Source organism: Nestor notabilis, unplaced genomic scaffold, assembly GCF_000696875.1.
Source record: "Nestor notabilis isolate BGI_N333 unplaced genomic scaffold, ASM69687v1 scaffold5497, whole genome shotgun sequence".
In the NCBI taxonomy this organism is placed as follows: Eukaryota; Metazoa; Chordata; class Aves; order Psittaciformes; family Psittacidae; genus Nestor; species Nestor notabilis.
Genome location: NW_009934991.1, coordinates 77,550 through 91,796, shown reverse-complemented (window position 1 = coordinate 91,796; position 14,247 = coordinate 77,550). Strand labels below are relative to the sequence as shown.

General features: G+C 37.6%; 1 protein-coding gene across 1 annotated transcript in view; it reads right to left on the bottom strand.

Annotated features, from left to right (window-relative positions):
- Positions 1–289: 289 nt before the first annotated feature.
- The window catches only part of DISC1 (disrupted in schizophrenia 1), an 89,260-nt gene continuing 75,302 nt past the window's right edge, over positions 290–14,247 (bottom strand). The window contains exons 8-9 of the mRNA XM_010017598.1: positions 11,874–11,980; positions 290–482 (exon numbers count right to left, since the gene is read on the bottom strand). Of these exons, the coding sequence (XP_010015900.1) occupies positions 290–482; positions 11,874–11,980 (300 nt within the window). The remainder of the gene's footprint in view (positions 483–11,873; positions 11,981–14,247) is intronic.

Sequence of the window (14,247 nt, the reverse complement as noted above, 5' to 3'; positions counted from 1 at the left end):
ATAGCATCATCATTGTCAATATAAAAATGGGCTTAGAAAAGACAGTTTTTTGGAACAGGACTAAGATAGATTTCAAAAATCTGTATATTACTGGGATACCCCTTCTCCTCCTCAGACTTTCTCACCTCAATTGGAAATAGCTGGAAGCATATTCAGCATAATGTTTATCTGGGTCCTGGCAAAACTTACCTCAGAAAAATAGTATGTTTTATGAAACACAGGATGGTTCATCAGACCTAGTAGACATCTAGGAGCTCATGACTGAGCAAGAGATGTAAGAGCCTGTGAACTACTTACCAAAGGCAGTCTCTCCTTGTTCAAGTTCTTGTTTCAGTCTGGTGTAATCATCTTTGATTCTCTCTAGTTTTCGGACATTTCTGGCACTCAGATCCAACAGTTCATTGAGAAGTCCTTCCAGCCCCTCCTTCTCTGATGTTAATGATCTTATTTCTTCTGCTAGGTCCTTTGCAGTACCAAAATTACTTCCTGTGTGTTTTGTGGGAGCAGGGGGAAGCAAGAGGAAAGAGACAATGAAGCAGATACTTGCAACATCAGTAGGTTACACAGCAAACAAGGGAAATTAAGCAACTGTACTTCCCAACAGCAACTGAAAGACCAATCTAGGGGTAGGTGGGGGTGGGCAAAGAGCAAAAAAACTCTGCTTTGCAAACATCCATTTCAATAATATACTACAAAACCAATCATAATTGTAGCAAATTTAACGTTATAGAAATGCCATGTTTAAATTACTGATACAATTTACAGTTTTGGAGAAAACCTGTTCCTAAGGGTCCATACTTCAAAAAAATGTCATACTGTAATACATTGATCACTACAGCGGTGATCTGTCAGACCATCTTCTTCTCTTGGAGAACACCTCAACTCACAATACTTTTGAAATAGATGCTCTTAATCTATTAGACCCTGAAGTATATCTTCTTCAGCAAAGCAGCACTATGATGTTGTTTGTAACAAGAACCAGAAGGTTGCTTATAAATGACACACTGTATTTCTTAAATGGCATGCAGCCTGTGCAAAGACCATCAGGAGATGTTCTTCTTGAAAGACCATATTTGAAAGCCACAACTCTCCAGTTCTGGCTCTCCCTGAAGCATAAATACCTTAGTATCATCCACTCACACTGCTCTGGAGTTTTTAAAAAATTACTGGCTCCTTCGGACAGGGTTACAGAGTCAAAAGTTCAATTCCCAACTGGTCTGCAGTATAGCCTAGTAACAGATGTCCACTTGACCTTTCTGAAAACCATTTTTATATAGGAACCCGAGAGGAACATTTCCTTCCTTCACAGGGCCTTGAGTACAAATAGACGATGACGGCCTGAGATGCACAGCTATTAAATGATTTCTAAATAGCAGTATTACAATGCCACATTTATACAGCTGAACCTGTGTGTTTTCAATGATTCAGTTGCTTGGCTGGGGGAAAGAGGAAAAAAAACAACCCACTTTAAAGAATACAAATTTCCATGTAGATTTACCCGATACAAAATAGAAGTTCTATAGCACAAGATCTAAACTTTAGCATCATCCTAACTTAGCAAAAATTTGGTGGTATGTATAGTAAATTTAGTCTTGAAGCAAACACAAGGCACATTCAGTCACATGTGTAAGACATATAACTGCTTCTGAAGTGCATGCAATGACTTTAGACTCCAGAAATAACTCTTAATACCACCAGCATCATTAAGATATAAAGGTGTCCTTTGGCTTTTGTTTCCAGAATATCCTAATATGTTGTTTACACTCAATAGATCAATTTAAAAGTCTATTTTAGAAAATTAAGACATAATCCAAAACATTAAATCCACATCAGAGTATTCCAAATTGTGGCATTACATCCTTTTTACCTGGTGTCTCAAAAGTGTTGGTCACAAAGTCTTAAACAGGAATGGTCTGGCTGCTGGCTGTTCAGTTCCTTCAGGACAGAGGAGCAAGTATTTACACTGCTCAGAAACCACTGCCAGCTGCTGAGAGAGGCTTCATTCCTCCACAATTTAAGAGTGAACAGAAGCACTTCCATCAAATAACTACAATCATCCTCCTGGAGGAAAGAAGCTGCTGCAAACTGAAGTGGCTGTATGAGGACAGGTGTGCCAAAGGGAGACTGCACTTTCCAAAATTTTGGGAAAAATGGTATCAAATAAGACAAATTTAGAGACTGTACATTGCAAAGTATGGTAGCCTTTGTTTTGTTTCAGTTTAGTCTCAAGGCTATAGTAGTTTCAGCCAACCCCTTTTCCTCATTTAAAGCTGACACTTTTTTTGTTTCTTTTTAAGAGTTCAAAATTCTCTAATTTCTAATTCTCAGCTAAAATCCCGTTTGCCAATTCTGTCTTACAAAGAATTATACAATTAAATAACTATCAATATGCTTTACAAATAGTAGGATCTCATGGCTTTACAGTGCATTTATTGGGAAACAATAGCATAATTTTTATTATCTTCACCTGTCACACTTTCCTAAGTGGGCAAAACACAGCAGCAAGAAAAGTAAGACAAAAATTACCGGGAAAATGGCGATTATTTAGGCACTTCTAAGGCAACAAGACTTACAATTCAACAGTCCACCTTTATTCACCTGAATTCATCCCAAGCATCAAAGCATAAGAGACTTAATAAAACATGAAGGCAAGAGATTCTTCATTAGAATCTAGAGCCTGCTCTTGCATTTCAGAAGTCAACAAGAAAAGAAGTATGATATTACATATTAATTAAAGTTTTATACATACTAAATGGATCTTAATTCCCAGATGGAAAGTTTATGTCCAAACTGAGGCTATGAGGAAATGGCATCAGATATATGCCCAAAATTGAAACCACAAGTGCCTGATACAGCTCCCCATGACAGCAGAAGTGTCTGGAAGTCTGCAGTAAAAATTCAGAAGAGTGTGCACAAGTTCATGCACCACAAGTGCCATCAGTGAGCTCCTGACCTCAATCACAGTAACCAAAATAACTGCTTTCTAAATGCTATAAGAAGGTTCATTTTAAAACTAATATATAATCCCTGGCTGCCAGCATTAAAATATATGTCTGTCTTTCTAGGTGTTTTTTTTTTTGTTGTTTGTTAAGAGACAAACATTTGATTCAGTAGAAACATTCTGAAGACACGGGTCAAAATATTTTCTTCTGCTAATATCCTGAAAATGCTGAAATTCCTCCTTTTGATGATAAAATAATTCTTTTTCCTAAGTGAACGCAATAACTGTTACTTTGTCAACCACTCAGAGGTATGGTTTATATAGCCATACTACTGGGACAGTTCTAGTTGGGTGATACTACACAAATAAAGTCACTCCTAACTTTTCCCAGGAAACTCAAAAATCACTGAAGCTAACAGGACTGCTCACACAGAAAATCTGTACAGATACAACAAAAGCAAGGAACTAGTAGTCTAAGATAAAAGCTTAGCTTTTTGTCTAAACCAAGACAGAAACAGGGATCTTATGAAGCGGACTGAAGGATTAAATGCTACTTTTCCCATCCTTCATCCTGTCTCTCAGTGATGCTTACTACCAATGTGCAATTTTAGTCACTACATACATGTTCATACAAACACACAGGGTACAAACTGGTACACCAAATGGGGAAACCACAGATTCAGAAAATGATTTATAAACCTCCAGGACTGAAAGTCTGATGCTCTATCAGAATCTTAAATCTAATCCGTTTCAATTTGAATACATGGTGCTTAGATAAAATTGGGGTGAGGGAAAGGAGAGAAGTAATCATGAGAAGTTGGGATTACAATAAAACCTCAAAACCTTCACATGAACTCAGCCAAACTGATTATGCTTCTACAATACTGAAAAGTCAATTTTTAACTTTCCAGCTAATTAAGTATCCAGTGCTCTTATCAGGTTGAATAACATGCTTGCAGTACTCTGTCATAACGAGCTGAGGAGATACGTTTTACTTTTGAGAAGCTGAACACTACCATCACCTCAAAGGACAGCAACAGAAACCCAGTTTAAACTTCTCCCTTAATCTCACCCTCTGGGGCTATCTCTTCATATGCATTCTTCATAAACCACTCTCTACAGAGGGTGATATCAGGGAAGCTCCAGCGGCTTGATATGAATGCCAAAAAATACTAACTAAATCAAACAAAACAACTCACACTTGAAAAACTAAATAAAATTAAAAAAAAAAAGAAAAAAATTATCCCCAGGCACAAAGTAGCTATATAATTGCTTTTATTCACTGCAAACATAAGTAAGTATATTTAATTTCCTCTCTGCCCAAAATTTTAATTGTGTGACTATAGCTAAATAAATAGTATTCTGCATATCAAGTATACTTTCTCTATAGATGGTTACACGCCACGGACTCATATCCAGTATAACAGCTCATTGTTAGGTTTTACTATATTGGTCAGATCGTTGCCCATTTAGTAGCCTCAAATTAACATATCACTAAGTTGTCACCATCTGCCAAAAACAAACTGACAAAAAATATGGTTTGAAATCTGTCCCATTTTGCAAAACCCAAATGTGTTATCATTTAAGCTTTATTAAATATTTCTCCCCTTCAAAATGTAATACAAAGTTAATGGCCCACAAGGTTTTTATTCCTGCTTTTTCTCGTATTTATGGCAGAAATTACACAAGCTCTTAGTTTTCATTATTTATACTTGAAGTGGTAAGTCCCATCCCTACTGAAACTATGTTCAGTGTAGTACAAGCAAAGGAGCCATTTTTGCATTCCCAGGAAAGCATACATACTGGACATTGGCTTGAATGTAGGAAAGAACAGACTGGTCATTCTTTATTATTACCTATAAACTAGTTTTTCATAGACTAACACCACTACCTTTAATAATACATAAGAAAGTGAAAATTTGTATTTTAGCTTAAGGCATTTGCCACCATGGTATTCATCAATGACACTGGAACGCAAAGCTGAAAATCCTATACCCTGTGAATAATGAGAATACAAACTCATTCCAATATCAGAAGAAAAAAAAAAAAAAAAAGAAAATAAATACCATTCAGTTGCTCGCAAAGAAAAGACAGCTAAAACATGACTGAAATGTAAGATTTTGGAAGCAACTCTGAAAAAAACAAATAGCAAATGAGGGACAGCCTACCATCTCCTCAAACATTTCACAAGAATTCCAGCATATCCGAATCACTATTATTTTAAGCGGTAACATGTGCCAGCACTTTTATGAAGCATGATGCAACTGAATGATGTGATCCTGAAAGGTAAAGTAAGAAAAAACCATCCAAAAGCAGGCAAGAGACCTCATAAACACATTTGGAGGAGGAATTCTCTGCCACAGAAGACCTCTTGTACCTGCAGCTGAATCAGTCGCCCCAGAGCAATCAAGAACCACCACCCCCACCCAAAAAAAGGAGGGAGCATAAAAACTCAGCAACAATAAGATTTTAAATCAATAACAACTCAAAGGCTCAAGTGAAGGTTACCAATGAGAAAACACACAAAAAGCTGAAGAAAAAGGCTGAGGTTTGAAAGACGGCAATTCAGCAATACTGAGACACAACCTATCCCAAGGAGCAACAGCTACTGGTGACGGTCATGCCACCAGATGCCCTCAAGTGCCTGTACTGGGGGTGATAAGTATAGCTCAGGAGCACGTTAGTCCCAGCAATTTACTGTGTGCACTAGCCAATAAATTAAATTGTTGCAAGTCACGTATAATTTCTTTCAACATTGTAAAGGATGCCCAACTGAAAGTGACTCCAAGACTCACCCAATAGCACAGGCACATGAGCACACAAGCTTCCCTACATAATCATTTCCCTCACCTCATAGCTCCCACTCACCTTACACTTTTTGGTCTCTGGTTTTTACATCTCCTCTCTCTCCTGCCTTGGCCTCCACTCACTGCTGCTACCAGTGGAAAGGAAGGGACACGCTGAGAGTTGGGAAACAGCCCAGACTTGGTGTCCATGATCTTGAGGGCTGCAGGAAATCATTAACTCCCCCTTTTTACCAACTGGGCCAGGAAAGAAAACCAGAAAAGGATGAGGGAGAAAAATACTCATGCCACCTAGGTTTAGGCACCAAAAGCACATGCACTAGGATTCAGAGGTTTGTCACCTTGGATCCCTGACAGCCAGTAGAAAAACAGACATCACTGCCACCTTCCACAGACTGTAAAGGGGTTTTCTTGCATCCCCTCCAGATCACAGCACAGCCTTTTTCCATGGTGTCACAGCACCTTCCCTTCATGGAATCCTAGAATTCCAGCTTTCATCAGCTAACATTTCTCCTTTGAGCACAATACCTTAGAAAACAAACTGCCAGAGAGATCACTTGACCTTCTCTCCTGCTCCAGCGATAGCAGATTAGGTAACAGGAGAGTAAAAGAGTAAGTTGTTACATGATTGACCGAGTTCCACAACAGAAGCAATGATTTTCTGCTGTCTGGTCACATACCATGCTGGAACTTCAGCTACAACAAATTAACCTTGAAGTTCACTGAAAGCCATGAGCCACTGAAATTGAGACAGCAGTCTCATTTGGAAATGAGATGAAAAAGACAAATAACATAGCTATCTGAGGTCTGTGTGACTGTTTGAGAGTTGGGTTTAGAGGCTCACTGGCATAATGTTTGCCAAAAAGGGCATCACTTGCACCAATACACAGTGGCAAATCTTACTTTATGGAGCATAAAGTGACTGTTGTGGGAAGACATGCCAATACACAGTATTATATCCTGGAGCCTGACATTGCAATATAGGCATGAAGAAGAATTAATCTTAATCTGTCTCTGAATCATTAACCCAACCACTGCTGCAAGCAAGAATCTGAAAGTGGGGAACCAGCTATGTCATCTGAAAAGACAGACCTCTATCAGACTCCAATTCATCAAAAATTAAGCCTTCATAAAGCTGGAAGGTTTTTTTGTTACATTTCTTTTCTGAGCCATGCAGAACTTGCCCTAAATGAGCATCAAAGAGGCAACAGTCCTAACATTAAGTCTTGTGAAAATATGGTATCTAGTATTTATGTCATACTACTTATAATCTATACTTCTACACTAACATAAGGAAAAAAACCCACCTTTTGTTGTACTGCTGGAAATCATCCCACAACAGTATTTCCAAGCAGCTCCTACTTGCAGGTATGTAATGATACAGAGATAGTGCTAATTATAGGATGATAACACACAATTTCTCACTGGTATAGACAGATTTAAGATCAAAAATTTTTTCAATTTTTTAAAACTACTACAAGACATCTCATTCTAACTTCTGTGTTCAAATCTAATGTCTATTTGCAAAGACATAAGGAAAGTTAATGACATGCATCTCAGGTAAGTACATAACGAACTCAATATTTCATTCATGTCTACTTAGCTCCCTGCTAGCCACTTTCTGCCTATCTAGTCCCATGCTATTACACATTCTCAAGAAGAAAATTAAATCACATAGATCTATGAAAACATTGTCAAATGTATCAAACAACCTCTTTTATTATTCAAATACAGGAAACATGAAATGGTGACTAAAAATTCATTTTGGCTTACAACCTCTCTCCTATTCCCGAATCATTTTCTCACTAAGGAAAAATGAGAAACACACCATTTCTCACATAAACTTGCTCTCCTGCAAAACAGCCCAAAGTAGGAAAATAAATTTTAATAATATTTCTACAATCACATTTACGCTTTTTTACATATCATCCTATCTGAATTTTCCTACTGGTTTAGGATTATTTCATCTGCAATTTGTTCCCCCGAAACATTTCATGCTAAATAGACACACAGTGCTAACAAAAAGCACAGTATCATGTGCTGCTGTATTCTTCCCATAACTGACGACTGAATTAAGATCACAGAATCATCCAGGTTGGAAAAGACCCTGAAGATCATCGAGTCCAACCGTCAACCAAATGCTCCCAAGTCCACCACCAAACCATGTCCTTCAGTGCCACATCTACACATCTTATAAATACCTTCAGAGATGATGCCCATCATGCCCACTACTGCCCTGGGCAGTCTGTTCCAGTGCTTGACAACCCTTTTGATGAAAATCTTTTCCTAATACCCAATCTAAACCTCCCTTGTTTCTTGATGTTGAGGATGTTTCCTCTTGTATGTTTCCTTCCTGGTATGTGTGAGACGTGACTGATCCTCACCACACTACAACCTCCTTTCAGTTACTTGCAGAGAGCGATAAGGTCTCTAACTGAGCCTCCTTTACTCCAGACTATTTCATGTTGTCTTCTCACTGTTATTCCTTTTCTCATTCTAACTTTAACACAGACCAAAATGTTACAAAGTCTGTAAATTCTTATAAGCATGTTAAGAGCTACTGCAAGAAGCAACTGTTACAATGATCACATTCAGGTTTCTAAATGCTGACATTAAAGGTGTTTTGTTTTAATAAAAAAAAACCCTACTAGATGCTAAACCATAACATTTCATCGATAAGTATTTACAAATGTGTATGTCAACAGCAACATCTCAGGCAATCAGGAGTACTTGTTAGCTATAATTAGCTGAAGCTCCAGACTTAAAAACTGTGAACAATATCATAAGATTCTACTAATCATGTTTGAAAAAAATTCTGAACTAGTATCTCAGGAGTATTAACTGCAAGTTATTTATCACAATAGGCAAGTGCCAGTCAGAAGTAAGGGAGTTGTTGATATAAAGGATCTGAATTGTAACTGTTGATAAAACTACTTCTTGAACATTTAAGTATGGGCTGCTTCTCCCTTCCCCCAAAATCTCACTGGGATTTAATTACTTGATTTATTCAATGACTTTCAGTAATCCAAATATTCACAAACTTACTTTCTCCTCCAAGTTGAATTTTATACTTCTTCCAAGGACAAAATAATAGGGAGGAGTGACGTTCATGTATGTAGCATCATCTCTTATGTCTTTACAGTATTGCTGATTATAGTCTTAAAATGCAAGGCATTATACTTACATTGCATTTACTGTAGTATTTTGCTCACAAAACAAGATCAGCTATATTCTTACATTTTCTGGTGCAAGTACACAAATACTGTAAATCAGTGTGTTTGGAATAGGAAGTAGAGTTCACATAGAAGATGAACATTGTCTGAAGCTATCAAAGTAGCCATTAAAGGCTAAGTTATATATCATGCTTTCCAATTCATCCCATCATTAAGTCATGGCATGTAAGCTCTGAGTATGTATGTATCACTTAATAGCTATATTCTTAAACTCATCTAGCTTAACTTTTGGGATACATTAATCCAGACATGTGCAACTGCATTCAGTTACCTTTTTGCTTTGACACTGTTCCAAAATCACTTAACTCTGACTGCTTCCTCAAGAAAAATGCTATGTTAAAGTGATGCAACAGCAGTTTAGAGAAAAACAGTTGATCTCAGTATCCATCAGTACTGTCATACGACAAAATTGTTAGAATGAATGATCTAACTATAAGGTATAAAAGCAGAAATAACAGACATTTTTCCCTGTCTGATGCTTCCAGACTAAATTAAAACCTCTAATAATGACCAAACTTTATTATTACTGTATATTTAACATATACACTATAATTCCCTCTGAATTTCATGCTATTCCAAGACTGTCCTTAAATAATTATGTATTATCCAATTGATGATTCTCTCACCTTCTAATGATTTAATATATAGAGACTGTTCATTAACAGTCTATTAGCTGCCTGACAGTTCAGGGGATATGTAGGTAAAGTATCTTGCTTAAAACTTAATCAGTTCCTAAAAGGTTAAGACCTACTTCTTAACGATGCCTTATTTGAGAGGTGTCATTCACTTACACCTAACACAGGAATACACAGAAACTGAATAATTCAGCTTTCTCTATATTATCTACTGCTCACTGTTATTGCCTTGTTAAGCAGGGGGGGTGGGGGGAAAGGATATTTTTATCTCTTTCTTCCTCTTTCCTCTTCTGCATTTACAAAATCTTTTCTTCCTGACTTGCTTCTCTGCTCGCTGCAATTCATTCTGCACCCTGGCTTTGCTGATTTTATCACTTTATGCTTTAAGATTAAACTATTTCCCTTCACCCTCACCCCGGATATTTTTTTTTTTCCAGCTTTCAGGTCTTCAGAGAGCCAATTTTTCTTTATTCCTATATTTCCCCCATATCCTCTGCATACTACTCTGCATGTAACAAACAAGAGCCATCACATCAACTAAATGTATCCATATCTTATGACAAGATAAAAAAATTACGGTATCCAGTCACCAAATTACCTTTTGTCCTTGATTTTTAGCCAGTTCCCCCCAGAATTTTGACTTATAGCAACTTAGGATTGTACCAGTCATTAAAATTCCCTGAATTGAGAGTTTTTCCACAGTCAGAATTTAAAACAAAAAAAAAAAAAAAAAAAAGGACAAAGAAATGGTGCTTATCATCAGTACTAAGAAATAGCACTGATACTTCTTAAAAATGCATAGAAAGGTAATCATAGCCCCACTGCCGTGCAGTTTATAAAAACATCAGCATTAAATTGTCTTTTGAATTCATTCCTGAAATAAGAAACTTCTTTCAGCATCTAAAAAGTATAAATAGTTATGAATGTTTTGAAAATCATTCTCAAGTTGTCATTTACTCTCCCAAAGCATCTGACTGAGGTACATCTTTTCTGGCCAACTGCTTCCCACTGGCAGCATAAAGCAGTTGCACATTCAGTCTACGGGATATTTTGTTCTCAAGAAAGTCATAAAATGGTTGGGGAAAACTTTGACCCTACTTCTGAAAGCAAGAAAATTACCTACATTCAAACAGCCCACGGGCAGAGAAAGATGATTGTTCAGCTCACCTGGCAAAGTTGGACACAGAGAAATAGAGAGGGTTTCTATTTCAGAAAGGTGTTAAGAGAAACAAGGAAAACGAACATGCTCAGCACCAATACAAGATCTGGTCCTTAATCTCCTTTAGGACTTTGCTCAAGCCTGACGTTATCCACTTCTGGCAAACAAACCATGTAACACTGCACAAGGTTTCATCTCTAAAAAAATCCGTGCGTGCCAGTGCTAGATCCTTGTATTTAATTGAGAAGGTAAATCACCAACACACAGCTACAGTATGTCACCTTGACATGTATTAGAACCCTCTAGCCTTTCTTTACTTGGTGTAACACTGGAAAATTCCTTGTATTCAAGTCTACATTCCGCCCTACTCAGCTTCCTCTCTGAGGCAGGTGTCTAGCAGAGAGACACCTACTTACACATCTGCAAGCAATTTGCTGAACTGAAACAGAATAGAAAACCCACCTCTTCAAACTTAAGAGATAGAACTGTGCTTTGCCTTTTTTCATTCAAAAACGGTGCAGTAATCCCAAATAAATGGTATGTAAAGCTGTTACGTGTCAGACTCTCTAATCACATTTCAGTGTTTTACTGGTTGTAAATAACAGGTACAAGTGCTCCAAGGACCAAATCGCTCTTTCACTGCCAACATCAGTTGTTTAATGATCTGAACAGCAGAAGCTGCCAATTATTGTATTCCATTTTAAAGTGTCTTTTAAAGCCACACTTGTAGTTATTATACCTTTGCTGTAAATTTATGCTCTTAGCTAGCATATAAGTTACATAGGCATATAACTTGTAAAGGTCCAGGAATAGCTATTGATAATCATTTATCAACTTCACTTATGGAAAAATATCATGTTCTTTGCATGTTTACTGCCTACCACACAGCATCCTCTTTACCAGTATTTCCCAACCACAGAGAGGGGCCTGAAATACCTTACACAACACATGACACAGCCTGCTTACCTGGACTTGTCATAACTTCTTCAAGGGATCTACATACATGCACATCAACTTTCCTAGGAAGTCTCAGATATTAAAAGCTCAGCAAATGCTCTGACACATCACTCATCAATGCTAGTCCTTTTCATGACTTTAAACTTACCTGAAACAGCCAGCATTTTGGCTTCAAGTAGAGCTGGTAGTTGAGTCTCAATATCACTCACTTTCCTCCTCAAAGTACTGCAAAGTTTCTGACTCGTGCAAACCTAGATCAAGGCAGACAGCCGTGATATACAATTCATTCATTGTAAAATATAAGGCAATTTAAATGGGGCTTCAAATGCTCTTGGTTTACAGACATGACATAACATCCTATAGCAAGGTAGAAAAGCATAATAAAAAGTGATGTTTTTACAGAAATACCCAACATGAATCAAAATTTCCAGGCTTTGCTGCACATTCTATTATAAAAATAGGGAAAAGTACTAGCATTAGCTACCTGCATGAGAAAGGACATGTCTCACTACTAGATACTGAGACTGCACATAAAAGAAAGGCCATCTAACAAACTCTGTACAATTTCAGCATTAACAGTAATGCATGGACTGGAGCATAAATAAGCCAGCATTTGGAGTTTAAGATGCCATAGCACGGAATGTGCAGCAATTTTTATAAAAAACATATGGTGCTGCTAATCTTAAATGAAAACAGGCAGAACAGACAGAATTAATTCTCTGCATAGGCAATAAATAAAACTATCCCAGGTCAATACTGTACTTCATTTCACAATCAGGAGACACAGCTGACTGGGGTTCAGGTTTATAACTTTCCTGCTCTCTTTTTTTATCATTTTAACTGGAAGTTCTTTCAGCAATGAATCAGGACTGGTATTAAAAACATAGAGAGAAAGGAGAAAAAATAAAAAAGGAAGTTACCCTGTTTCTGTACTTCCCATTTAAGAGTACATTACCACTGCAGGAGGACTTTACACAGCATACAAAATTCATACAACCCACACACATTCAAAAATGTTAGCGTTTCCTCCATATTGCATCATTTGTGAAGGAAAGCAAAGTGAACAGGAAAATCCCTCAATGAGCTAAGGTAAATCCCTTGTTCTGAAGGCAGGCATTAAACGCTTAAAATCATACCTGACGCTTCAGAAAATATTGCATTCATTGGAACCAAGAGTAAAGCAATAGTAAAGAAAGGCACCAGCCTGTTATGAAGAGATGAGATGTGAAATGCAATCTCCAGAGGAAAGTTTCCCTTTCCTACTTGGCTTCTCTAGTCTCACAAATAAGTGTATATACCAGACTGTGAACAGAAGCACAGCTACCACTTCACTTTCTGAGAGCAAAAGCCTACAGCTATAACAGCTTACCTGTTTGTACAATTATAATAATTCAGATATGACACTAACTGTAAATCCTTTTAAATAGATAAATACCCCCTTGCTTCAGCTGAGAGCATCTGTTAACCTTTTCCTTGAGTTAACAGAACTATCACACTTCTTGTGATGCAGCCCAGGATATGGTTAGCTTTCCGCGCTGCAAGTGCACATTGCTGGGTCATGAGCTTCTCGTCAAGTAACACCTCCAAGTCCTTCTCCTAAAGGCTAATCTCGATCCATTCTCACTGCAATGTCACCTCTCCTTGCCTTCCCTTTAAATGCTGACTCCTAAGCTCTTGATTGCTTCTTCAGCCATCCCCAGACAGAGCTCCATGCACTCCAGCTGGTCACTGACACAGAGAGCGACATCCTTTCCTCATCTCCCCTGTCTGTCCTTCCTGAAGGGCCTCTATCCTTCCATTCCAACACTCTAGTCATAGTAATCTCCAGAATAAATCTGAAAGATTTTAATGACTTCTTTCTAAGCAGTTCTCTCTCTTTAGGGGTACTGAATGGCTCAGCGAATTGCAATTAGATGGGGAATCTTTCAGCTCCAGGAAAACTGCATGAATATATCCCATGCTGGTTGTAACTTAAAGTCATTACCACTAGACAGCTGTTTGGCAATTATGCAAAATAAGCTGGGAGGTTTAATCAGTTTCCAGTGAACACTGTCCACTTTTGTAAGTGCTACCATCAGAACAAAGCTCCCTGGCGCTCTTTATTAACAGGCAAAATGCAGGGACCAGAGGCTGTTCCTCTATCTTACAGAGATGATTCTTCTGGAACATGAGATAAGTACATTACCAAGCCTCTGCTTGTATCTATGTCACGTGTATTCTGTAAATAAATGAACAACATTAATCTTCAGAGCTATCATATGGCACAGTTCAACAAAACTAAATGAGCGACTGGGAGAAGCAAAATAACATAACATCCTCTAAACTAATAGCACTGCTCCAACGTTACATCACTTCTACTCTATAAGTCCCAATTCTTTTCATTTTTTTCTAATTATTTTATCTTAATAGCAGCTACCATTATTCATTACAGTAGCTTATTCAGCCACTAAGGAAAGATTATTTCCCATCTGACAAAAATGATGAACATTCACAAAGCCAGCTTCCTCTGTTGCTCTCA